This window comes from Rhinolophus sinicus, linkage group LG03 (assembly GCF_036562045.2).
Source record: "Rhinolophus sinicus isolate RSC01 linkage group LG03, ASM3656204v1, whole genome shotgun sequence".
Classification (NCBI taxonomy): domain Eukaryota; kingdom Metazoa; phylum Chordata; class Mammalia; order Chiroptera; family Rhinolophidae; genus Rhinolophus; species Rhinolophus sinicus.
In genome coordinates, this window is record NC_133753.1 from 89,750,707 (window position 1) to 89,775,165 (window position 24,459).

At 35.7% G+C, this 24,459-nt stretch overlaps 2 protein-coding genes across 4 annotated transcripts in view; one reads left to right on the forward strand and one right to left on the reverse strand.

Moving 5' to 3' along the window:
- Positions 1-248: 248 nt before the first annotated feature.
- On the forward strand, positions 249-9,820 carry DORIP1 (dopamine receptor interacting protein 1). Of its 2 annotated transcripts, XM_019751708.2 has the most exons (6): positions 249-387; positions 2,958-3,482; positions 5,606-5,695; positions 5,965-6,052; positions 6,899-7,033; positions 7,860-7,995. In XM_019751708.2, the coding sequence occupies exons 2-5, from the start codon at positions 2,959-2,961 to the stop codon at positions 6,986-6,988; spliced, it is 792 nt and encodes a 263-aa protein (XP_019607267.2). In that variant the 5' UTR covers positions 249-387; position 2,958; the 3' UTR covers positions 6,989-7,033; positions 7,860-7,995. The 2 variants fall into 2 exon arrangements, with proteins under 2 accessions (XP_019607267.2, XP_019607265.2); XM_019751706.2 differs by lacking the exon at positions 5,965-6,052 and having other exon boundaries at positions 7,860-9,820.
- Positions 9,821-17,128: 7,308 nt separating this feature from the next.
- Positions 17,129-24,459, reverse strand: part of KLHL28 (kelch like family member 28) — a 31,002-nt gene continuing 23,671 nt past the window's right edge. The window contains exons 4-5 of one of the 2 annotated variants that reach the window (XM_019751715.2): positions 22,643-22,851; positions 17,129-21,639 (exon numbers count right to left, since the gene is read on the reverse strand). In XM_019751715.2, coding sequence (XP_019607274.1) covers positions 21,476-21,639; positions 22,643-22,851 — 373 coding nt within the window. In that variant the 3' untranslated portion in view covers positions 17,129-21,475. The remainder of the gene's footprint in view (positions 21,640-22,642; positions 22,852-24,459) is intronic. The other variant, XM_074328186.1, reaches the window with a different exon arrangement.

Below are 24,459 nucleotides of genomic sequence, written 5' to 3' on the forward strand. Positions count from 1 at the left end.
CACACGCACGTTTGGCCAGGGCGTCTTCGCGCCTGCGCATCTGCACCGTCAGGCGGCTGGGAACTGGGGGTCTGGGGGGAGGGGGGAGGAGGTCAGGCCGAATCTTCCTCCGTAATAAGAACCTACGCGTCCCGCTGTCCTGGCTCCGTGGGTCCGGTCGGATCGGGCCTGGGCGCGGGAGCTGCTGTGGCTCCCGCCGCGGCGGCTGCGATGGAGGCCGTGCCGGAGCCCAGCACTCATGCCTGGAGCGGCCGAGACAGCCGGCGGTGCTAGTAGATGAGGCGGCGGGGGCGGCGGCGGCAGCGGCGGCGGCAGCACGGGCTCTCCATGAGCAAGCGGCGGCGGCGACGGGTGCGGCGGCACCGGCGGTTTTCGGTCCCCGGGGAGGTACGAGGAGTCGGCTTCCTTGTGGACGGAGACTGTCGGGTGTGGAAACGCCTTCCACGGCCCGGCCCTCCCGCTCATTCCCCGCAGTCCCAGGCGCTCTGCGGGGCCACTGCACGGACGCAGACAGGGCGCCCAGACGCCTCACCTGGGGGACTCGCCCGCGGTGCGGGGCCAGCTCTCTGCGCCAGGCCTTCCCGGGAGCAGCGGGCCTGGGGCAGGGTGGGCGTGGTCGGAACACGGGGTGCCGCGGAGGGTGCCCACCGCGCTCAGCGGGTCCCTGCAGCGAAGCCCCGTGCTGCTTCGAGCGGGAGCGCATGGCTGTTTTTCAGATTATTTCGGAGCGCTGATTCTAGAGGGGACCTTTAGGACTCCCCAGCTTTTAAGGGGTCCGGCATTCAGTGCCTTGGGCAAAGGGTCTGGTCCTCATGGCCAGTGTGGAGTACCCTTGGAAATGACCGCAAAAAAAAAAAAAAAAGTGTTTTGCCAAGGGAATAAGAGGTCGGGGGAGTTGAGCAGGTTTATTCAAACTGGAAGGCCTGTTGAGGCAGGAGAAGAAAGACAGCAGAATACCTTCTCCAGGGCTTCTAATACAGTGCCTAACGAACAGTATTCTAAGGTGCGGTGAAATCTCGAAACAATTTTAAGTAAAGCTTTTTAACAGCCATTTCTCCATGTTAGTCATTTTTATTGTAATTTACTTTGGGAGAAATCACCATGTTAAGGCCGAAATTAGGTAAAGTGCCCTCTAATTCTTTCAATCCTCTCTACCCTCTTTTTTTTTCAAAACAAGGCCAGTTTCATTTATATATATATATATATATACACACACACACACATATGTATGTATATAATGCATGTATAGTATATATAGTATACATATATACAGTATTATACAATTGTGTAATTCTCTTAGAATATAACTATTTCTTTACAGAGTTATAGTTACTCTTCATTTGGTCATGTCCAAAAAATAATTTGGAAAAAAACAACACAGATTTACGATTCCTTTCCAATGCAATATTTAGGAATCTGAGCTAAAGCTCTTTATTTTATGACCTTGCTACAAAGTTCTTTAAAATTAAACAAATAAATCATGAAGAAAGTTATTTTCACTTTTTAAGTATCTGAGTGTCTTATGGTTTTTCAAATCTGCTTCGGAAATGAGTCAGTTCTTATTAAGAAAAAACTGAGTTTGTGTTTTCCTAGGTTCCAAATTTGCCACGCCCTCTTATTCCTGATTGGTTGACTAAGCTAACCTGTTACTGACTATATATAAACATCTACACTTCAGACTAAATACAGTGTTGAATATTTTAGAGTATACAGTATCTTTTTCCAAGCCAAAAATTCTGTGTGTATGTTTAATATATTGTAGAACTGAATTTTAAGTCTGCTAGTATTGCAAAATCGGTTTGAACTAAATTTCTCACACAAATAAAACACACAGGTCTGCAGTATTGAGTGTTGGATTAATGTTGTGCTTGAGTGGGTGTGGCACTTGAAAAGAGGGTCAAAATAAGACACTGACCTCAGTCGCTCACTGTTCTTTTCCTATTCCTCAGATGCTTCCCTATGTTCATAAAAATATACTTTTCCATATAAGTAATATATTGGGAAACCCTGTGATGTGTTTCGTTTAGACATTTTTTGTCCCAAGTAAAGTAAAGCAAGTTTTTAATTCAGTTTCATTAAAACAGCATTCTTTAATTTTTAAAATTTTTCTTTACATAACATACATATGGCATAAACATGTTTATTAGAATATTGTCGTTTACGTTAAAAACAAAATACTTAGCTATCCTCAAGGTTTCGGGGAGGACTGGTGCCAATTTAAATACGGAGGACACCTCAGTTCATTCCCAAGACATGCAGAGAAGGGAATCGGGATACTTAGCAAGTTCTGAATCAGATCTTCACAGCATGGTCTCTAGTTCAAATTATAGGATATCTAGCATGGTCCTAAATTGCAAGTAAAAATCCCAAACTTCATAGAAATGATTTTTGTATTATGTGTACTAATATTTAGTTAAGTTCTCTTCATTTGTCTTTCAGAGTTAATTGGCCGCTGTTCTGTAGCCCAAATAAGGATTCCATTACAGTCTCAGTTTCATGAGTAAAACTACACTTACAACAAGAAAATCAAGCACAGCTTGTATTTTGGAGAGTGGAAGAGGTTTACATTAGGAATATACCCAACCAAACTTAGATTGTATTTTTAAATAGCTTTACTTTCATTTAGGATTTTTTATTATAGGGGTTTCCTATATCACAGATAAAATCTACAGTATAATTATATAAAGGCCTATCAAATGGCCATTCTGTACCTCAAAAAAAAATGTTGTATTCACCAACCTAATAGCTTCTTAAGTGGTCTTTTCAAAGACCGTGTATATTGCCCCCAAAATGCCACATATGTTGAACTGTTTTAAAATTTTTTTGTTACATTGGGAGGTCATCTAACCAAATTTAATTTAAATCTTTAGATAGCTTTATTTTCATTTAAACATATCATGCATTTAACATAGGGAGTCACAAATCTACGTGTTCTATTTTTAACTTTTAAAATGCAGGATGAAGACACTGTTTGAAGAGATCAAAGCATCAATTAAAAATAACTATAACCAAGATCGCTCATTTTGGAGGCCTGTTCTTCCTTGGGGAGGTGTTTTTACTATCAAAGCTGGCCGCAAAGCAGTATCCTGTACACCACTCTATGTCGAAATAAGACTGAAAAATACCTGCACCATAGATGGATTCTTGATGTTACTATATGTCATTCTTAATGAAAATGAAAATTTTCCCAGGGAACTCTCTCTTCATTTAGGCAGAGAATTTGTAGACTGCTTTCTTTATTTAATGGACACCTACAGTTTTACAACTGTGAAGCTGCTTTGGATTTGGGACAAGATGGAAAAACAGCAATATAAATCTGAAGTTCATAAAGCTTCATTAATAATTGATTTGTTTGGGAATGAACATGATAATTTTACAAAAAATCTTGAAAATCTCATGTCTACCATACAAGAGAGTTACTGCTCCAACTGGCGATGCCCAACTCGAGTGCAAGAAGATCAGCAGCGCACAATTAATATAAAGTAAGTTGTCTAAAGTCTGTTTTGTCACTTTTAGCTGAAATAGTATTTTTTAATGAAGTATAGACCCTGTGTAATTATTTATACATAAAGCAACTACACAAATGCAAGACACTAGTTGGTCCCATGACAAAAACATCCAGACATCTTAAGAGTTTACTTCAGTCCAACCACAATGCCGTACACTGAAACTAAGATGATACTGAATGTCAACTGTCATTGAATAAAAAAATTAAGGAAACAAAAAATTTGCAAAACCAACTGATAACTATTTCCGTTTAAAATAATGAATTATTCAGTGTGCAAAATATTTTGCTCTTGCTTTGAACTTACTAATGTGACTATAGATAATTCGTGTCACAAATTTAACTTCTTAACACTTAAGGGGCCGGTGGCTCAAGTGGTTGGCGCTCAGTGCTCCTAACGCCGAAGGCTGCCGGTTCATTTCCCACATGGGCCAGTGGGCTCTCAACCACAAGGTTGCCGGTTCGATTCCTCAACTCCTGCAAGGGATGGTGGGCTGCACCCCCTGCAACTAAGATTGAACATGGCACCTTGAGCTGAGCTGCCGCTGAGCTCCGGATGGCTCAGTTGTTTGAAACACGGGCTCTCAACCACATGAGGTTGCTGGTTCGACTCCCACAAGGGATGGTGGGCTTCGCCCCCTGCAACTAACAATGGCAACTGGACCTGGAGCTGAGCTGCGCCCTCCACAACTAAGATTGAAAGGACAACAATTTGACTTTGAAAAAACCCTGGAAGTACACACTGTTCCCCAATAAAGTCCTGTTCCCCTTCCCCAATAAAATCTTAAAAAAAAAAAAAGAACACTTAATACTGTATCTAATATATGTTTCCAATATATTGGAGTAGGCTAGTTCTACATGAACAAGAAGATTGAAAGTACTTTTTCATTATGGCCAGGGCACAATTATAGACAGAAACCCCAAACTTGGAATCTTAATACCTGAAGAGCATGTGGATGTGACAAGCATTTTCACTGACTAGGCAAAGTGCTGGTTGCCTGCTATGTATTTTTGCCTTTCAGAGGGGACAGACCTCCAAGGTGGTAAATGACAGAGAGGAAAGCCAAATTTGGCAAGCTTTAGTAGAGCGTTGGGAAATATTAAAGCACCCCAGGGGCACGAGCTGGAAAAGGGATAATTACTAGTGGGGAAAAAAAAAAAAACAGGACAAAAAGACCCAAACACATTGTTGGAAAGTGTATTTGGCCCTATGGTCCAGAAAAAAACCTAATAAGATTGTTCTCTTTGGGGGCTGTACATCACATACCCTAACTTACTAAATTCACATTTCTTTATACCATATTTAGTTTAATATAATATCATACTACTTATGGAAAGCTGAAGATATTTTATCTTTTTTAGAGTCTAGCAATTAATGTCTCTTTTTGTGGAATACATTTTGTCCATTTTCCTGCATTGCTGACATGAGGATGTCGATTTTGAAATTTCCATCAGGGGAAAAAGTGCTATTACTCTAAATCATCATGGATTCAAAAGTATTTCAGAAATTTGTCTTGTTTTTTTACTAGTATTTTAATTTATATATGTTTTGAAACTATAATGTAATATTAATAACCATATATTAATACTAATATTTATGCTGCCTTAATATTTTTATCATACTCTATAAAATTTTAAAGCTTTTGCCTATTTTTTTAATCCTATATTTAAAACAACCTTTGAAGTACACAGAAAAATTTTTTAAACAAATCAGGTAGCTGAGGCCAACAATGGCTTCCACTTGCATTTTGTCCGGTAACTAATTGGCTGCTATCCTTATTCTGCGTCCTACTTTCTTCCCCCTAAACCATTGAAGAATCCCCTCCATTGAATCCTCTGGAAAAAATTTTAAAGTAAAAACAACTGCATATTTCAGGATCAGTTTACAGAAAGATTTAATGTTTCTTGGAAAGCTTCACGCGTTAACGTTTATTAAGTTCAACTGGTTTCCATACTATCTACAGGAAATACAAACATGGTAACAGAGGTTATACTTTGATTTGCTAATAATGAATTGACCTGTAAATTTTGTTATCCTAGTAATGTATTTACCTGTAAAATGTTGAAACAGTTCTAACATGCATTTTGCAATTGTTGTAGTCCTCCCCAAGAAATTCCACATGGGAACTTAATACGACTGGCTGTGGATGAGTTATTCTGTTCCAAGATTGAACTGTGTGAAGAGCATGGGTGAGTATATGATAGGCATTTAAAATGAAAGTATTTCTGTGTTGTTTCTAAAGAAACCTGGACTGATCAGCTCTTTGATGCTAATTCTTTATGAAATAGCAACTAGTAATTATATAGGAAGCCTAATGTTTTTGGAATCTTAACACCTTCTAGTTTCCTATGCTATCTTACTCTGTGTTGTCATTATCAAATCAAATAGAATATAATATTACAGTTAATTGATGAATAAAAAGCAAATGCCTTTTCTTTTTTTCCCCACTGCTGAGTAGGTACAATAAAACCTTGGTTAACCATAACCCAGCTAATCGGGACCCTCATTTAACTGGATATTTTCAGCACTCTCCATTTAGGAGAAAGGTAAATTAAAACCAAAACAACTTAACATAACAACTTAACATAGTAAAGGGAAAAAAAAAAAAAAGGGAAATCCAAAGGGGCGGAAAGAATATATTCATCCCAGTCTCTTACTTTCTGTATCTATAGTATTGTACAATGAGAATTAATATTTAGAAGGATGATCTTACAGCTAATCAGTCACAGAAGAAGGAAATAATAAAATATGTTCAGTTAATTGTACTTAGGTTCCAAAAGTGAACTAATGTATTTTAGCAACGAATACTGAAACAAAATGATTTTCTGGTTAACTTAGTTTAGTCAATAATGTTTGTTAACCAAAATACTGTACCCTGAGCATTCCGGTTAATCAAGATTTTACTGTATAATTGTATTTGTTGTATTCTGATCCATATGCTTAATATCTAGTACTAATAAGAAAACAGAATTTGCTTCATCCTAATGGCAAAGGAAGCAATTAGGGAATTTTATCCAGTCTAAAGAGGCCTGTAAGAATCATATTATTCCTCTCCCTGCCACTACTTCCCTTTGAAACCGTCTTAGAGAAAGAAGAATGTATCTACAAGTAAAAGCTTACATATCAGTTCAGAAGACGGTTACATGCTTTTTAAGCTTAGATAAAATAGCTTTTCCTGGAATTTTAAAAGTATCATTTCTTGTATATAGAATCTCACAGCTTGTAAACTTCTGGTAATAGATATATAAAGTATTAATATAGCCACACCATTACTCTTACATAAAATAGATAATTATGCTATTATGAAATGAAGTAATAAAGACAGCCCAGAAGTGATAAAAGGCAGTTTTTGTTCCAAGTGTAATAAAGTTAATGCCTTTTTTCAATTTTAGGTGTGGTGGCTTAAGAGAATTTTCCCAACGAGTTTTCTGCCACGGGGCACCCCCTTTTGTTGTCTTAAATATGCAGCATTGGAAATCTGAAGATCTAGCATATGTACCCTATAACTTGGATTTATCTGATCACAAGTAGGTGTTTATTTGCTTTAAAAAACTAGTAAAACATAAATTTATTTTATACTTTTCTGCTATTCTATTATGACTTTGACCAGCCCTTATAGAAATACTGTTGAAAAGATCATAGCTATCTCTAAATGTACGTATCCTGAATAAGATCAGAATCTACTACAGGGAGTCAGTCGCTGGCAGTGTACGTAGTGGTTAGGTGTTTGGACTATGGAATAGACAGAATTGTGTTCCAACCCAGCCCCACCCTTTACAAGCTATGTGACCGTGGGTCAGTTTACACATCAGTTTTCTTATCTATAAAACAGAGAGCATAGTATCTATCTGCTGCCATTATTGTGAGGATTTAATGAGATGGCACATGTAAAGTGTTTAAGATAGTACTTGATACATAGTTAACAGTACCTACTGGCTATTATTTGTATTTCAAGTCCAAATAGTGTATAGTATGAGGTCGTCATTTAAAAAGAAAATGTTACTGTCATTATTGTAGATAATGCATACAAGTTAGGACATACAGGTTTCTTTCTTCAACTTTTTGCCTTTGAATGTGCTTTGGTTTGTATTTTCTCTTATTTAACAGAACCATACAGGTTATGAGTTAAGACATATGTTTTTAATTCTTAAATTACATAAGTTTAAAAAATTCTTAAACGTTTTACTCCAAATTACCTATTATAGTACATGAGTTTTACAGATGGGTGTCTTTTTTAAGGAATAGAATGCAAACAATCTCAAATTTTTATTCCTTAGTTAAGAATTTAAGGAATGTTTTATCTTAAGAACAAGTATTGTAACTTTCTGCTATACTTTGTCATTGAACTTACAGGTATTTGTTGGAAGGTGCCACATTATTTAACAAAGAGGAACATCATTATTCTGCAGCTTTCCAGATTGATGGACATTGGATGCACTATGATGGCCTCAGAAATGTGAATTTAATTTTGTTAAATAAACCCCCAGAGTTTCTCCTCTTGTCATCATTAGTTTATATTCGAGCAACAGAGAAATAAATATAGACTGATGCTAAATGAAATTGTTTTCCCTCCTGCCCATGCTCTGCAAGATGAAGGGTTTTGTGTGTACTTGGTATCCAAGGAAATAGTTCAACTATACTAGTTTCAGAGATGTATTTTCCAGTGTGTAGCCCCAGGTAAATGTTTTATATAGAAAATCTATGCAAAAACATTGACATTTCCTTTTTCTATATCCTGGGTTATTTTTATACAAGCATATTTTATGTTGAAATGAAATATATCGTATAGCCTTTGTATTTTTTATTTATATGTACCTCAAAGATTTTTTACAATTCTGCCCTTGAATGCAAGAAAATACTTTGTCAGTTGAATTCTGAGTTTCTTTTTTTTTTTTAATGGATATCCAAATTAAACCTGGGTACAAGTCAATGTTTCAGTTTATATAAATTGAACAGTTCAAAATGTATCTGACTGTATTTCTTTGCCCTACCTCGCTGTAACCCAAAGTGCACTGTTGGATCTAGTATGTATTTGAATGTACAAGTTTATAGATGGCTTAGTCTATTTTACTTGTTTTGCCTAATTTCCCTGAAGCAATTTTAAAAAATTTTTGGTGAGAATGTTTTTCTGGGCTTGAATTATTTCTTTATAATGGCAGATTCTTTTAACCACTTGCTGAAGAATTATTAACTACCAGCAGATTTTAAGTGTTAGAACTAAGTTCCTAAACTTAATTAAAGTTATTATTACAAATAAGTTGTATAACTAATCTAACCATTTATGTCATAATTAAATGTAATGGAAATTTTCCAATAAAAAAATTATTTTGCAGGTAAGACACCTATAAAAAAATTAGGCAACTGGATGTTTACTAATGTTGGATTTACAATAGAAATGTACTTTAAACATATACTTAGGAGGAAATGGGTACCTGAGAATATTTCTTTTCTTAGTAAGTCATATTGGCACAGAGAAACATAAACTTAAATTTTGGGAGTAACATCTCCTGGTTCCTTTGTAAGTAGTAAATTGGCAGCATGAGGTTTTGATTTGCAATAGAAATCACTAGAATTTTATAGTTATCAGAATAATGTTTCTTTTCAAAGATCCTAAGATCTCTCTTCTTTTTGTAATTTAAAGGAAAAAATTAAGTACTATTCTCAAGGGAAATACTTTTTGTATCACCATTTTTTTAGTGTTTACATTTCAACAGACAATCCACCTTAGGTTTTCGGTTGAAATTGAACTCAGTACATTTGGAGGTTTCTACATGACACCACAGTTTACTGCCATACACCAAATTTCTAAGGTTTAACTCAATAAATTAAGTCTTATACGTTCGCTTGGTGCCATATTGAGACAACTTACTGAAGAATGGATAAATATAAGTGAAACGTTGCTGAGAACGCCTCATTTTGAGCAAACACTATGAAAATTCCTTTTTTATATATGATTTTAAAATAGTGATTTATTTTACAAAAAAATCCCATATCCCCAGGATTTATTTAAATAGTTTCCCACATGTATTTAAATAGGATTTGATTTACAGTGAACTTTTTCTGGGGACACCTTATCGCATGAATCAAGGTATAAAAAAACAAATACTAGCATATACATAAATGGTATCATTAACAAAATTATTCCTAATGCATATTTATTTTTTTTAGAAATAGTACTTTATTTGAAATACTAGTTTATCACAAAACAATGACTTACCTACCTCACAGGGTTGTTGTGAGGATTTAAATGTTAAAATCTTGACTACCTTGAACATGCTAATAAAAAAACGTTTTTTCTACCTCTTTCATGTACAGGCAAGTCTCCCATAGTCTCTTTTACTAATGAACTTTTCAGATCTTTGTTCTAATTATTCAGGCAGTAGCTCCTATCAGTAATGGATTGAATGTGTAATGGAATTCAAGTATGCCTCTGGACCCCAGATGGTTGGAGTTTAAAGATAATAGGTAGTGTATTGTTATGCTGGTGGTTGGTTGGTTAGAAAGAAGAAATTATTCCTTGCAGATCAAATAGGGGTGAAAAAAAATGAACTAAACTAGATTATCTGCAGAATGTGAAGGGGAAGATATGGAAAATTCATTACAACCATTAGAGAAATTGGGAGGGGGTGACAAAAAATGAGGGAATAATCAATATATTTCTCATAAAAATGCCACAAACTATAACTATACATACCAATGGGAGAGCAAAAATGATTTTAAAACCTTGGTCTCAGAAAGGGATAAAGAATAAATGTAGCATATTTAAGGAGGAATTTCCAACTTGCCTATCTTCAGCAAAAGAAACCTTTTCCCTCCCAACTTAGCAAATAATCTTACTTAGATTTATCCTTCAAAGTGGCTTTTTATTATTTATCATTAGAGTTGATTTAATATCTGAGGCCTCACTGGATCTAATCCAATCAAAGAGGAAGAGAAACAAAAGATAACGAGGTATGCATTGCACGCTTCCTAGGGTAAATTCCATATTCGATTTCACTTTTAGAGTATGAGCAAACACCTAAGCTATATAAGCCGATAACTACTAGGATACAAAGAGCTGTATGTGTTGAGCAAATCAACAGTTTGGTTTTATAATTAAGTGATTTAATGACAATTATTTGAAAATAATTGTAATGTACAATAAGCACAAGGGGTAACCAGTTTATGTAAAAATGACTACAGTAACTACTACTAAACTACAGCCAGAGCAAACATTCATATTCTCATCTTCTGTTAATGCTCTAACATTCAAAATCAGCATCAAATTATTCCTGCATTAAAAGCTAAAATCACAAAGCTTCTGAAACTCAACGACCTGATGCCTTACTTCTACTAACGGGTTCCAACCTACCCAGCTGCCCCAAGGTTCACTATCTGGTCACCTGGACAGGCTCTAACTTCAAATTTAATTTGATTCCAGGGAAAATAACCTTTTATTCTATCTCTGGAAAATTGAGGAAGAAGTTAGTAGGGAATCTCTGTAGACAGATAATTTTTTATATGCTGATAACTATGTGAGGATGTATATCAGATTATTTCTCCTCAATGAGCAATCAGTTCTATAGTCCATCCATTTTCTCAGTGAGGTCTAATGCAAGGTATCAAGAAGAATATCTCTTGAAAATGAAAAAGTGAGCTGCTCTGACAAGACCCTCAAAAAGAATGTCGAATGGAACAAGAATTTAGGGAGCAAATTAGCTGTGCAGACAAGTTAGCCATAGTCGAATTAGAAATCTGCTGTTCGTAGCTTCATTTTCATTACTTGTTATCCCTTTGAATTTTGTAGTCTCATTTTTAATATGATTATAAAAATAACATGTAAATCAGTTAAAAAAAAAATCAGCAATTCCAAAAAAAGTAAAGAAGAAAATAGTCATGATTTCTCCACACAGTGATAATCATTGATTCATACTGGTGAAGCCTGTTTGAAAAATCCAGCATGACCAGTACTGCAGAGAACCAAGAATCAAGGAGTTAGGGCTTTGAGGAAACAAGGGTATGAGTATGCTCCTGGGAGCTGCCATAGAGGTGATAGAAATAATCAATCAGCATGAGCAAACTTGGAGAGGAAAGTGAGACTGAAGAAAACTTCTGTGGCCACCTGTTCAGACATTTCCTTATACTTGGATACTTACTTGCCTTCAGAAGCTTTCATCTTAAACCTTCAAGAGCTCATTATTTTATTTTATGAAGGATGCCATTTCTTTACATTCCTCTACCTACATCTCAAAACTAGTATTCCAGGTGCCAGAACTGGGAAGCAATACGTACCCTGTGGTATAAATTGAGCCCAAAATGATACAATGAAATATATTTTGTAGATTTCGTTTCTCTATTAACCCAATAGAGGAGTGTAACAAAGATTAAAATACACTGAGCATGATAGCTTGCTTTAAGGTAAAGTAGAAAAAAGTTATCTTAGGGAGTCTGTGAAAAGGATGGAAGTAGACACAAATAGCTCTGCACATTAAACATGAGAATTTTAGGGTAGAAGGAAAGGTGAGGAAGAGAGAAGATAGTGGGAAACAGGAAAGCTGACCTGTACTCAAGCCAAGAAGCAACCAGGTTAAGGCTTGGAGGAAATGGTTGGCTAGAGAAATCTTTGTCCAAGCAAGCTAAACTTGATTTGGCGGCTACAAGCCAGAACAAATTAATATCAGATATGCCGTGTTTCCCCGAAAATAAGACCTAGCCGGACCATCAGCTCTAATGTGCCTTTTGGAGCAAAAATTAATACGAGACCGGGTGTTACATAATGTAAGACCGGGGAAACACCGTACTTTCTCCGCAGCATTCACTTCTTACGTACTTACTAGTTACTATTTGCTTGTTGAATACATGTCTAGACAGGGGAAAGATACATCAATCAATGATGACTTTACAGAGGGAAGTACTATGGCAGGGTAAGCACCTGAGGCTTTGAGAGTCAGAGGAGGGGTGGCTCAGCAGACAGCTGCTGTGAGGTCTTGAAAATAGGCCTTTCACAGTTGCAGCCTAGCGTTCCTGGAGGTGGTTTGTGGAGGAAAGATTGTTCTGTTTGTGATCTGAAGGGCAATTGTAAGGTCCTGTTATCTCTACCTTTACCCCCAAAGCCTAACCACCTCTAATTTCCATTACCATAAATCCTAAAACTAAAGATAATTTTCAGACACAATCACATTTAAAAAGATATTTGTTGTAGCTAAAGTAATTCACAAGGATTAATACTTTCAAATATTTTCTACTTTTGATAAGAGGTAAGAGACTTGAGAGGACAGTGAGAGGGCCGTTGGGACAGCTCCTTCTTAAATACTGTACTTGGTGAATGAGGTAGCCCTTGAGGAGGGCCGGGACTGTGGATTCCCAACTCTTGCAGTCTTCTTCATGAACAGTAGGTGGCAGAGCTCCTAAGTATGGAATGTAAAAGAACTGCAAAGAAAGAACTTGCCGGCCTAAAAACTGTTAACCTATAGACAATGGTTTAGTGGTTACCAGAGGGTAAGAGGGGAGAGAGGTGGTAGATGAAGGTAAACGGGGTCAAATATAATTATATTGATGGAAGGAGTACTGACTCTGGGTGGAGAACACACAATGTGATATATAGATGATGTATTACAGAATCGTACACCTGAAACCTATGTAACATTACTAACCATTGTCATCCCAATAAACTTTAATTGAAAAAAAGTAAAAATAAACAAAATAATCATAATAGTATATTTTATTTAACCCAAGATATCTGAAATATTATTTCAACATGCGATAAATAAAAATATTAATCAGCAAAAATTTTTAAAAAGTACTAACCTAACTTCACAATTTCAGTGAGGCCAAGTTCAGTTTTCCTTCTGTTCTGACACTATACACACTCATTGCGTGGGGTTAACATTCAGTGGTGACATCTTTGGTGAGGTTAGCTATGCTCTCTGCCAACATCCCAGTTCAAATGATATTTGTAAATTAACTCGGGTTTCTTCATCTGCTTCCCTAACCCTCATGGTTTCTCTATGCTTTCTTTCTTCTCTTGAAAAGGGTTAGGAATTCCTGTCCCTAGAGAGCTTATGGAAATGCCAGAAGACCTGATTCAGGATGGACATTTTTTCACTCAGGAAAAAAGATAAAAGGAATTGCAGGCTTTCCGGGTGAATCGTGATATGTGATCACGCCACTACTGGATTATCTGTTATCATCAGTCCTAGATGACTGAATTTTATGCTACCAAGGAGAGGCAAGGGTATGGCAATTAAACACCTGGATTCTAAAACCAGATTGCCTGAGTTCAAATTTGGACTCTGTCACTGATTGTGTGGCTTTGGGCCTATTACCTAACCTCTCTGTTCCCGTTTCCAACTACAAAATGGAGATAATTACAGAATATATGTAATGAGGTTGTGGTGAGGATCAAATGAATTATTACGTATAACACTTACAGTGTGGTACGTGGTAATAAGCACCATTCAAGTGTTAGCTACCATTATTGTAGATACCTCTTTAAGAAGTGAAATTAGTAGGTGAGCAGAGCTGCTGTCGAAAATGAACTAAATGCTGTGTGGGTATTTCAAGTTTGCGGGCTGAAAACCATTGCTGGCATTTCTGTGGCAATTAAGCTCAGAACAAATTATATTAAAACAGTACAAAAAAAATGTTAAATTCATGAATTAGTTTGAAATGCAAAAACAAAGTGAAAGTGAAAGTTAGAGAAAAGTGAATAGCTCAAATTTCCATAGATACTAAATAATAATGAAATATCCCGTCTTGTTCCTGCTCAAAATCGATTATCCACCAGATATTGTCCAGAATCATTTATTCAAAATCTTTTAAAATCTGGCTCTAAAACTTTTTGACACATGAAGTCCTCTTTAGTGGGAACCACCTACTTTAGTAGATTCTAGGACCACTGCTCTTTAAACTCCTTACTCTCCTCAGGGCACACACAAAAATATCCTTCCCAAGCCTTTCTTCGTGATCACAATGACAAAAGTGACTGGTCCAGCCTTGTTCAGATCCTGCCTTGCTCGATAAAGGATTTAAATAAAGCAGCTTTCAAGTAAACTGAAAATTAGAAATTTTTCATTTCTTTATATTTCAATGTTAGACATAATTTGGGCCAAAAAACAAACAAACAAAACCCCTGAGGTCAAGTGTTATCTTTTAACAAGCCCCTGAGTAGGCAAGCTAATAAAAACAGCCTACAAGGTTTTCTTCTTGCCTGTCTTTGATGGGAATGCCTCTTAAGAGAGTTGGACAATGTTACAGGACTATGTCCCCCTAACATTCATATATTGAAATCCTACCCGCCTCCTTGTGAGGGGATTAGGTGAGGCCTTTGGGAGAAAATTAGGATGAGATAAAGCCATGAAGATGGAGGCCTCATGAATGAGATTAGTGTTCTTACAAGAGTCAGGAGAGCTCTTCCCCTCTCTACTCTCTGCCCTGTGAGAATACAATGAGAAGTTAGCAGTCTATAACCGTGAGGAGAGTCTCACCAAAACCGCCAATGGTTGCACCTGGACTTGTTACTTCCTATCCTCCAGAACTGTGAGAAATAAATTTCTGTTGTTTATAAACCACCAAATCTATGGTATTTTGCTATAGCAGACTGAATTGACTAAAACAGGCAAGACCTAGCAAAATTACGTATCATCTACCCTTCGACCCAGCAGTTCCTGCTTTAAGTCTATGCCAAAACACAAAATGACAAATGCACAAGGCTATTCATTACAGCATTATTTGTAAATAAAAGTACTGCTGTCCATCAGCAGTAAACTTAGAAGTCCTATAGTATATCCAGACAGTAATGTACTATATGTAACTGCAAAAAAGAATAAGAATTATCTCCATAATTTGATATGGAATAATCTCCCGAATATATTAAGTGAAAAAAAGTTGAAAAAAGTATTTTTATAGTATGCTAATCATAAGGAAATGGGGAAGGGGGCGTACTTGTTTTCAAAATGAAACAATGGAATCAACGTGTTACAAATATGATTACCTACAGGGGAATAAAAATAAACAGAGTGGAGATGGAAATGCAGACAAAACTTCTGTGAATGCATCTCCTCATATAGTTTCAACCCCATATAGCTGGGGTCAATATTTTATATAATTTAAAAATAAAATATATCCCTAGAAATTAAAACATAAATGGAAATAACCTAAGTGTTACAGTAATGCATAATTATGCTTTAACCAAATAAAAATATTAATTTGACTGTAAAACCAGTGTTTTGTTTATCCTTCTGAAATATATTCTAAGCACAAAAAAGAATCACAAAGGGGGCCAGCCCAGTGGCTCAGGCAGTAGGGGGCCAGCCCAGTGGCTCAGGCAGTTAGAGCTCCATGCTCCTAACTCCGAAGGCTGCCGGTTCGATTCCCACATGAGCCAGTGGGCTCTCAACCACTAGGTTGCCAGTTCAATTCCTCGAGTCCCGCAAGGGATGGTGGGCTGCACCCCCTGCAGCTAGCAACAGGACCTGGAGCTGAGCTGCGCCCTCCACAAACTAAGACTGAAAGGACAACTTGAAGCTGACCGGCACCCTCCACAACTGAGATTGAAAGTGTTAGGTCAGCTATGGGCATGGTCAAAGCGGCCAGGAGCCAAGTCATACCCCTCCTCACATGATGGAAACTGGGGCCCCTGGCGTTTCCCTGAAGGGGCAGCAGACCTTTGGTGCGATACACAACTCTGGATACAGCTGCTCGCACCCGATCTGCGCTGGGGGACTGCTCATCTGCCACCTCACTCAGCCAACCCCCACCCCAAAAATCGCATATATGCCTCCCTCACTCTGCCCTGGGCACGACTTCACCGGCCCTGTCTGCAGACCGGTGGAACCTCGCCCGGAAGCGCAGAATAAAGTACTCACCTTTCTCAACCCACCTGACTCTTAGCTTCATTAGCTCGCAGCAAGCCTTACAGAAAGGACAACTTGACTTGGAAAAAAGTCCTGGAAGTACACACTGTTCCGCAATAAAGTCCTGTTCCCCTTCCCCAATAAAATATTTTTTTAAAAAATCACAAAGTAATCTGAACTGCATTCATTGTTCTTATTTATAGTTATCGTGAAACTATTAGAAATATGTTCTAAGATAAATCAAATAGGTAATGATGTTAACGTTGATAGAAACCAAGATTTTCAGACTAAGAAAAAACATTAAAATCCAAGAATTTGAGTAAAAGCCCCTTTTTAGAAGTTTATGGACTGTCCAAATAAATGAGACATTTCCAATCCTTGCATGGACAGGTTATCTGAATGTACTCAGCCCGGTAGATAGTTTACACCTTCTTAAAGATGGCGCCTGGGGCACAATCCCATTTACATCTTCCTTTAGGGGGACTGCTGATTTCCTGCTGCTGGCCATAAAGGTAACAGAATCTTCTGGAATGTTTCCTTGTCTGCCTCAGGTAAACCTTTCTTCCAAGGCTGGTTAGAAAATCTAAAGGGATAGAAAGCTGGGACTGCATTGAACTTAAAACAGAACTCTTCCGTGCCTGCTTTGTTAAAGAATGTTTCTTCAGTAAGTGCCTGAACCTGTGGCTATCCCACACCCACCGCAACTTTTGTGGCCGTTAACTAGAAGAACGTAAGAGTTGAGCATAACAAAGTTAGCCTGGATCAGTTCAAAAAATTGACACATGAAAGTCATGTTTTTCAAATTTATTCTAAACGTTTCACATTAAATGAAATTTAACCATAGTCATTACAGAGCATTACCACAATAGTGCACACAAATAACTTCAAAAATAAAAGACAAAAGAATACAACCTTCAACAAGTTAAATGCCACTTATGTAAACAAAAATAAAATGAAATCCTGATGCTAAAAAGATACATATTCAGAGGTAAAATACATATACAAAAACATTTAAACATTAACATAATCCACAACTAGATCACATTCTTTGTAAGAGAGTACATATGTTATTAGTACTCTACATCTACAAAATTTCAGAATCCTGTTAAAATCAAAACCATCTCTGGTTTATGGTACAGCACAATTCATAAGGCAAAAATATAGGCATTATCATCCAGTTCTTTAATTTCACTTGTATTTTAAGGCAAACTTGGAACTTTTTGCTTGGTATTTTAAAATAAATGGGACTTACACATGATAACTTGACAAAATTAACAATAAATTATCTCTAGTTAAATATGTGTAATATAAAAGACATATGGATAACAATTTTTCTCTCTGCAGAGATGTAAACTGGATTTTTGTTTAACTCCATATTCATACCAGTAAGAAAACTTGTAAACCTACAGTACTTAAAACTTACTGTATCCTTCACTCTTCTCAAATATGTTTCAACACTGACTCAATATACTGTGAGTGAAAATCCAATATATATCCAGCCATAAAATAACTATCTAATTAAATAATGTCTAATTTAAAGTGCTGTTTTACAAAGGAAAAAAGTTAAAAGATAGAACTGGATGTTAACTGACATGTGACATCTTAGAATTTCTTAACTTTCTGACTACAGAGGTTATAGAGGTTCTCACAAGTTTATTGAACTTTAAACAGTATATTTATTGTAGAATCTTATTTTCCTGAAAATGAGCACTTAGGTGACAATACCAGAAATCCAACACCAAAACTGAAAACATAGCATTGTATGTACATATATTTCCTTCAATGTCAGCCAGAGCCTTGATAATATAGTTAAGTACTTTTTTAAAGTTTCTATAACTTTGTTTTTCTACTAGAAAATATATTATCCAATTCCAGGAAATTGGGAATTCTATAAATATTAAGTTTTCTATAATTCTTTTTCATATCAATAAAACACTGGACACTAAAGGACACAAATATTTATACATAAACTGGGTCTCTAATTACATCTTATGATGTTGGAGATAAGGAATTAGATTCACACTTTATCATAATAGTTATTTGGGTACAGAATTCCTTCACTATATTTGGTTCTTTGAGTAAGAAGACTGCATCTTTTTTAGATTTCTAGCCCCTATAGCACAGTATCTCATACACATAGTTGACCCGCCATATTTGTCAAACTATCAAAATAATTTTTCAAAACCTAATGAATGCCATTTTCCTATCACTTGATACCACTTCCTATAATTTAATATTCATTCATATTGAAACAGTATTAGCAGTAACCTATGGAACTTACATAAATATCCTTTGGGCTACATTAAAAATCACTTAAATTCTATTACTATATTCAACAAATATTAAACAGCCAAACATTAAGTCTTCATTAAATCATTATAGAAGGTGATTATCTTCCAAGTAATTAGACAATTACTATTTCCACAGTCACTTTATTCAAAAATATTTCTGGGCAATCTTAAATAGCTGTCTCTTCCTTGCTTGATGAAATAAAATTATTTCTAGTATCTTTAACCCTGGGAATTTATAATCAAATATCTTTATCCTTCCTTTTCAACGTAAGAAACATGTGGCTTTAAATTCACAATTTGTCTGTAAATTGTCACAAATCTGTACAAGAAGGCCCTATCGTAAAGTTATCAGTTGTCAGGTCAAATTAATGCCTCTTGTTATGAACAGTACAATAGGATTAGCAAACCTGAAATAGTTCTAAATTTGGTTTTTCTCTTCCTTTCACAGGTTTTTGTAATTTGTTCTCTGGTATACGGCTCCTACTATTGCCCCAAATGTTTTATATTTATTCTTCTTCAACATGAAATTCAGGTTTTTCCAAAACAATATAGGTATATGTCTTTGATCTAATTTAGCAAATGATTATTTTATACTAATTTGATAGTGGAGATGATACATTGAATAAAACATTGTTAAAATAAAATGTATAGTATAGATATGTTTACAATTAAAATAATTTTCTAGTCTTTCAAACTCCCTTCTGGGGAGAAAGGATTAAAAATAGAGTAATAAGATGTACTTAACGATTTCATTGATATAAATAGAAAGAAAATTGAGTCGGGGATTTAAAATTAAGTATGTGATAGAATCTATTTTAAATTGCTTTTCTTTAAATAAAGTCTAGGCCAATCACAATAGTGCACCTTGTTTCTATTCAATAGATTTATTCAAATCAATTAAAAAGTTATTGCTATATATCATTATTTAAACAAAGCAATACAGAAAATACTCAGCCTGTCAATTTTATTAGTAGTTCCTGTTGAGTTCTTAATTAGAAGAAACTAAAAATCACTTGCAAGGTTTTATAATCTGTGCAAATATTCATAAAGCATGATAGCATTTATGATTAAAGATGATTTTTACATAGTTTTGTAGTATATATTTAAATCTACAACTAGCAGTGTATGGAAGAACAAGGAAAACCGCAAATTGCCTGGCTATAAATAGTTTTCAAGAAATAACATATATGCTAACAAACAAACTTACGTTGTATAATTACAAGTGGCTTCTTAACAATAGTTTAGAACATTATGGCACTTAAGAATGCAGTATGAATTTTTCATAGGAAACAAAATATACACTGGTTTTGCAGAGACTATAAAGAGATGGGGGTGGGTAAAAAAAAAAAAAAAAAAAAAAAAGGCCATGATAAAGGAAATGACTACAGTACCAAAAATAAAAGTACCAATATCCTAATAAAATGCAAGGTAATGTGTTCAAGACTAATAGACATTTCTTAAACATGCTAAAACAAAATGAGTCAACCACCTCTTTTAAATAAGCTGACACTTGGCTATAGCAAATGATTTGCTTTAAAAGATATTTCTTTAGTCAAAGTAGAACCAAATGTAGAACCATTACTAAAGTAAACATTGAGTTCCAGTTTTACTCAGTAACTTTAAAATATTCAGTTACCTAAGAAGTGTACAAAGTAATGCATAACTAATTGCCTAGTGCTTTATGTTTAATGCATACGTTTCCGTTTCTGTTTTTAAGAAGGACATGTAATATCTAGCACAAGAAGATAAAGAATGTGTCTCTCTAAATCACTATTCAGGAACCATGAAAAGCATAACAGGCATTTAGGTAATTTTTGGATGTTAACATTAGTATAATTACTAATGTTTTTAATAAGCACAAATGAATCAAGCCAATAAAAATGAAAATACTATCAAAACATGTCATGCATATCTCACACTGAACATCCAAAAGAACATCGTTTATAGCCTTGTAATAGCTCCTACAGTTAGCACCATTTTTATGTGTGAACGCTTTGAAAAAGCAATGGTCTTAAAAACCTGAAATTATTACAAGGATATATGAAAAAAATCAATATGCACTAAGGGTGGTTCTAAACATCTGTCACATATTTACATCAACACTGGGAAGTGTCCTGTACTACTATAAAAATATTAAACTGATATGCTTAACTCTTTCTAGCCATGCTTAGCATAGCTTAGATGGAAAAGTAAATTAATTCATCCAGCATTAACCTGCCCATATAAAAAAGGCAGAAACAGTAAGTATCTGACTTCTTCTTTAAATAGGCCCCCAAATATCATGAGAGTAAAAGCATTTTTTGCAAACTTATTACATCCCCAGCCCTTAAGCCTTTTAGCAGAAAGAATATCCAGGTGACTCACAATGGTATATAATTTATACCCCTTAAAAGTACCAAAAAAAGCAGCCCTTTATTTAGAATGTGAAGCATATGAATTCACACCCAACGGACAGTATCAGCACTGTGTCCAGTCATTCAATACACTCGAACATCTAAGCATCACTCACCTAAAACCTGGTGTGTATCAAGGAAAGAGAGAACTAAAATAATAAAAGGCAGGAAAGTTTTCTCCACATGTACACTTATGAACACAAAACTATTTCAGAATCAGGGGGCAAAAGTGCACAATTCAATTGGCAAGATCTTTCCCTTTTTTTTTTATTATTGATTCACTGTGTAATCAAGAACAGCCAAAGCTACTTGTCAAAGTACCCAACAAAACCCTTGAGTCTTCAGACCACTTCAAGTTAAAAAGAAAGCAATGCAGTTTTGGGGTTTTGGGAAATTGGGCATCCTTTCATGCGGCACAGGTTCATCACTTCAGTTTCCACGAGCCCACACTGTCAAAGTGCAGTTAATCCAAAATTGCAGCGACAGTATATCATGCCAGCTGAATCTAGCCACGTATCTGAGATAGGGTCATATTTCTGCACGGTGTTCAGATAGGAAGACCCTGAGTGACCACCAACTACATAAAGGTAGTTGTCAATGACTGCAGCACCAACTCCTGGGAAAGGGGGATACAAACGGGAAAAAACACAGTAACCAGTTAGCAGACTTCTCACTAAAAATGTTCTCTTAAAGTACATGTCAACAATCTATTATTAATTGGACAAGCAATACTACTACTAAGGCAGTCTGTCTACTTCCATGTGCTTTCTTCTCAATTTCTATTTACAATTTTCAAGAAATCATTCGTTTTTATCAGGTTTTCAAATACAAGTATCTCCTGCCTTTCTGAAGTTCTGTTACACCACTTTGCTTTTACAAAAGACCTCCATTTGTACAGTTGACCTTGAACAAGCGGCGCCAACACCCACAGTCAAAAATCCAAGTAGAACAAGGTTACTCTAACTTTTTACATCCTCGTTGTTTTATGGCTTTCTCTCCCAATGACACCACAGAAACTAATTATGTATAGTAAACAAAACAGTTCATTCCACTTTGTCCTTTCAGTTTTGGACAAGCAATTCTTTAATCTTTAATCTTTATCTTTAATCACAGATGCAAGGTATATTCCTAAGGCATTCTATCAATAATTTAAAACCTTAAAATAATATGACTTGAGTTTGGGCTCAAAGATAATTTCTTCTTTTCCTTGATGTATTTGTTCTCTCTAGGAACCCTGAAATTCAACCCTTTCTTGATCAACTATACCCCTTGAGAAGGAGAGAACAATTGAAAGTGAACATATAGGCTGCTGATATGTACGTAACATATAAAAAGATGACAGTTGTTATATGGACAAAAAGAGCTTCTATAAGACACATTCCATTACTAGCATTTCTCAAAATGTGTTCTCCAAATATAAGGAATGATAACATGTACACTGGCATATTACAAAATCTATATAGTAGAAAAATCTATATAGGTCTAATCTAGTTGTCTCTCAGGTTTACCACACACACGTTTATATTTTCTTGACAAGTAATACTCTTACTATTATATTCCAAGGAACCACTATTCCAAGAACATCGTCCTATAGTTATAAATTAGTAAGATGTTATTACCTGTTCTGGGTTCTTTCATTGGTCTACACACAGTCCACTGATTTTGATGAGGGTCGTATCTTTCAATGCTTGACAAATGCGAGACCCCATTATGTCCACCCACCACAAAAATAAAGCCCAGCATGACACCCACACCAAAGTGAATCCTTTTATCTGCCATAGATGCAACCATCTCCCAGGAGTCCTTACTTGGATCATAACGCTCCACACTGCAAATATTCACAAAAGAAAAGAATTAATTCACATATCCTTTGTGTCACTCTTCCTATTAAAGCAAAACTAAATCCTACCATTTGAACTTTTAAAAGTTCAAATAAATAGACAGATATAAAACCAGAGTAGTTTGTCCCAAGTGTTTAGATTTTGCTGATTAGATTGCAGGGATAAAAGCTTACCTTGGGGACTGGATGCAGTAACAGCCATACGCTATTGCATTATATTGTACAAGCAGCAAGGGATATTAAGATTAGAGAATTCTGGCATTCAGAAAACCTGGGTTTAATTACTAATCCTACGTATCTAGAGCTGAATGAACCTTAGCCCTACCACTTTGGAGTTTTGTTATCCTGGATAAGTCATTTCCTCTCACCTGCAAAAATGGCAATAATACAACCTTAAAGGATTCGTGTAAGAATAAAATCAAATGCGTATGCATGTGAAACGACTTTGAAAATCACAAACTTCTGAATATAGATGTGCTCTAAGGATACTCAGATCTACTACACAGTGAAAGAAAAGGGAAAGAAGAATTTCTTACAGAAGAATTCACGGTGGTTTGCTGCAATGCACACATTGCAGATTTCATAATACAAACTGGAGAATCATAATACTCTCAGAGTGATTGGAGAATTCAGGGATTTAAGTCAAAAATCTACATTGCAGAGAACCCTTGTCATTTCCAAGCTGTATAATGGAAATCAGAATCAAATCAGAATTTCCCCAAAAGCATCCATATACAATCCCAGAAGGCCTTAAACCTGTGCTGTGCCCCAAAGGGGCACAAAGGCATGCTTGTTGAGCTTGTTCTGGTCTTAATCTAACTTGTCAAAAAAGCCTAAAGCCTTTGAGAGTCGGTGACATAATTCCACAGAATAGAGACTAGACTGTAGACTAGACTAGAATATAGACTAAACTATAATTTTCTGAAAGGACACCTGGATAAAAACCTTTACAGCAAAATCACGGGAAAAGAGGAGTTGATAAACTGTAGCAAAAACTTAAACTTCAAGAGCATTATCTCAAAACTAAAATACTTTTATACATTTCTGACAGCAACTTTTCAAAAACAGAAATGTATGCCTTGGCCCCAAATACTTTCCTTCAACTAAGGGAACAATAAAAAGGGGGAATACTTTAGCTTATACAGAAATAAAAATTTATAGATGAAATGGCATTGTGCTATTACTTTCTCAGTCAAGCAATATATTCTTTCATTAAAATGCTGACAATCAATAAACACATACCATTCTAACTATTATTAGAGATAAAATCTTCTTTGAAACATCAATTTTCAACAAAGGTTTATAATTATGGTTAATTTTCCATATAAGCAGTCACTTTATGCTTTTATTTCTCATATATATATTTCTCTTTTTATGTATTATTGTATTATGTATTATAATTTATTATTGTGTATTATTCAGAGAATACAGAAATCTCAAATTCAGACTCTAGCACAACTTAGATACATAATAATACATGTATGATTATAAAATAAGAATCCAGAAAGGAATATTTAAATAAGGCTGTAAGTTTATGCATTATAATAATATTGTGTAAGCATATAGGAGTTACGCTTTTCACTTTTCTATTGTATT

Coding starts and splice junctions, on each gene's coding strand:
- DORIP1 (XM_019751706.2), top strand. CDS start 2,959: ATGAAGACACTGTTTGAAGAGATCAAAGCATCAATTAAAAATAACTAT. Junction 3,483..5,605: donor CAGCGCACAATTAATATAAA/GTAAGTTGTCTA, acceptor CAATTGTTGTAG/TCCTCCCCAAGAAATTCCAC. Junction 5,696..6,898: donor GAACTGTGTGAAGAGCATGG/GTGAGTATATGA, acceptor TTTCAATTTTAG/GTGTGGTGGCTTAAGAGAAT.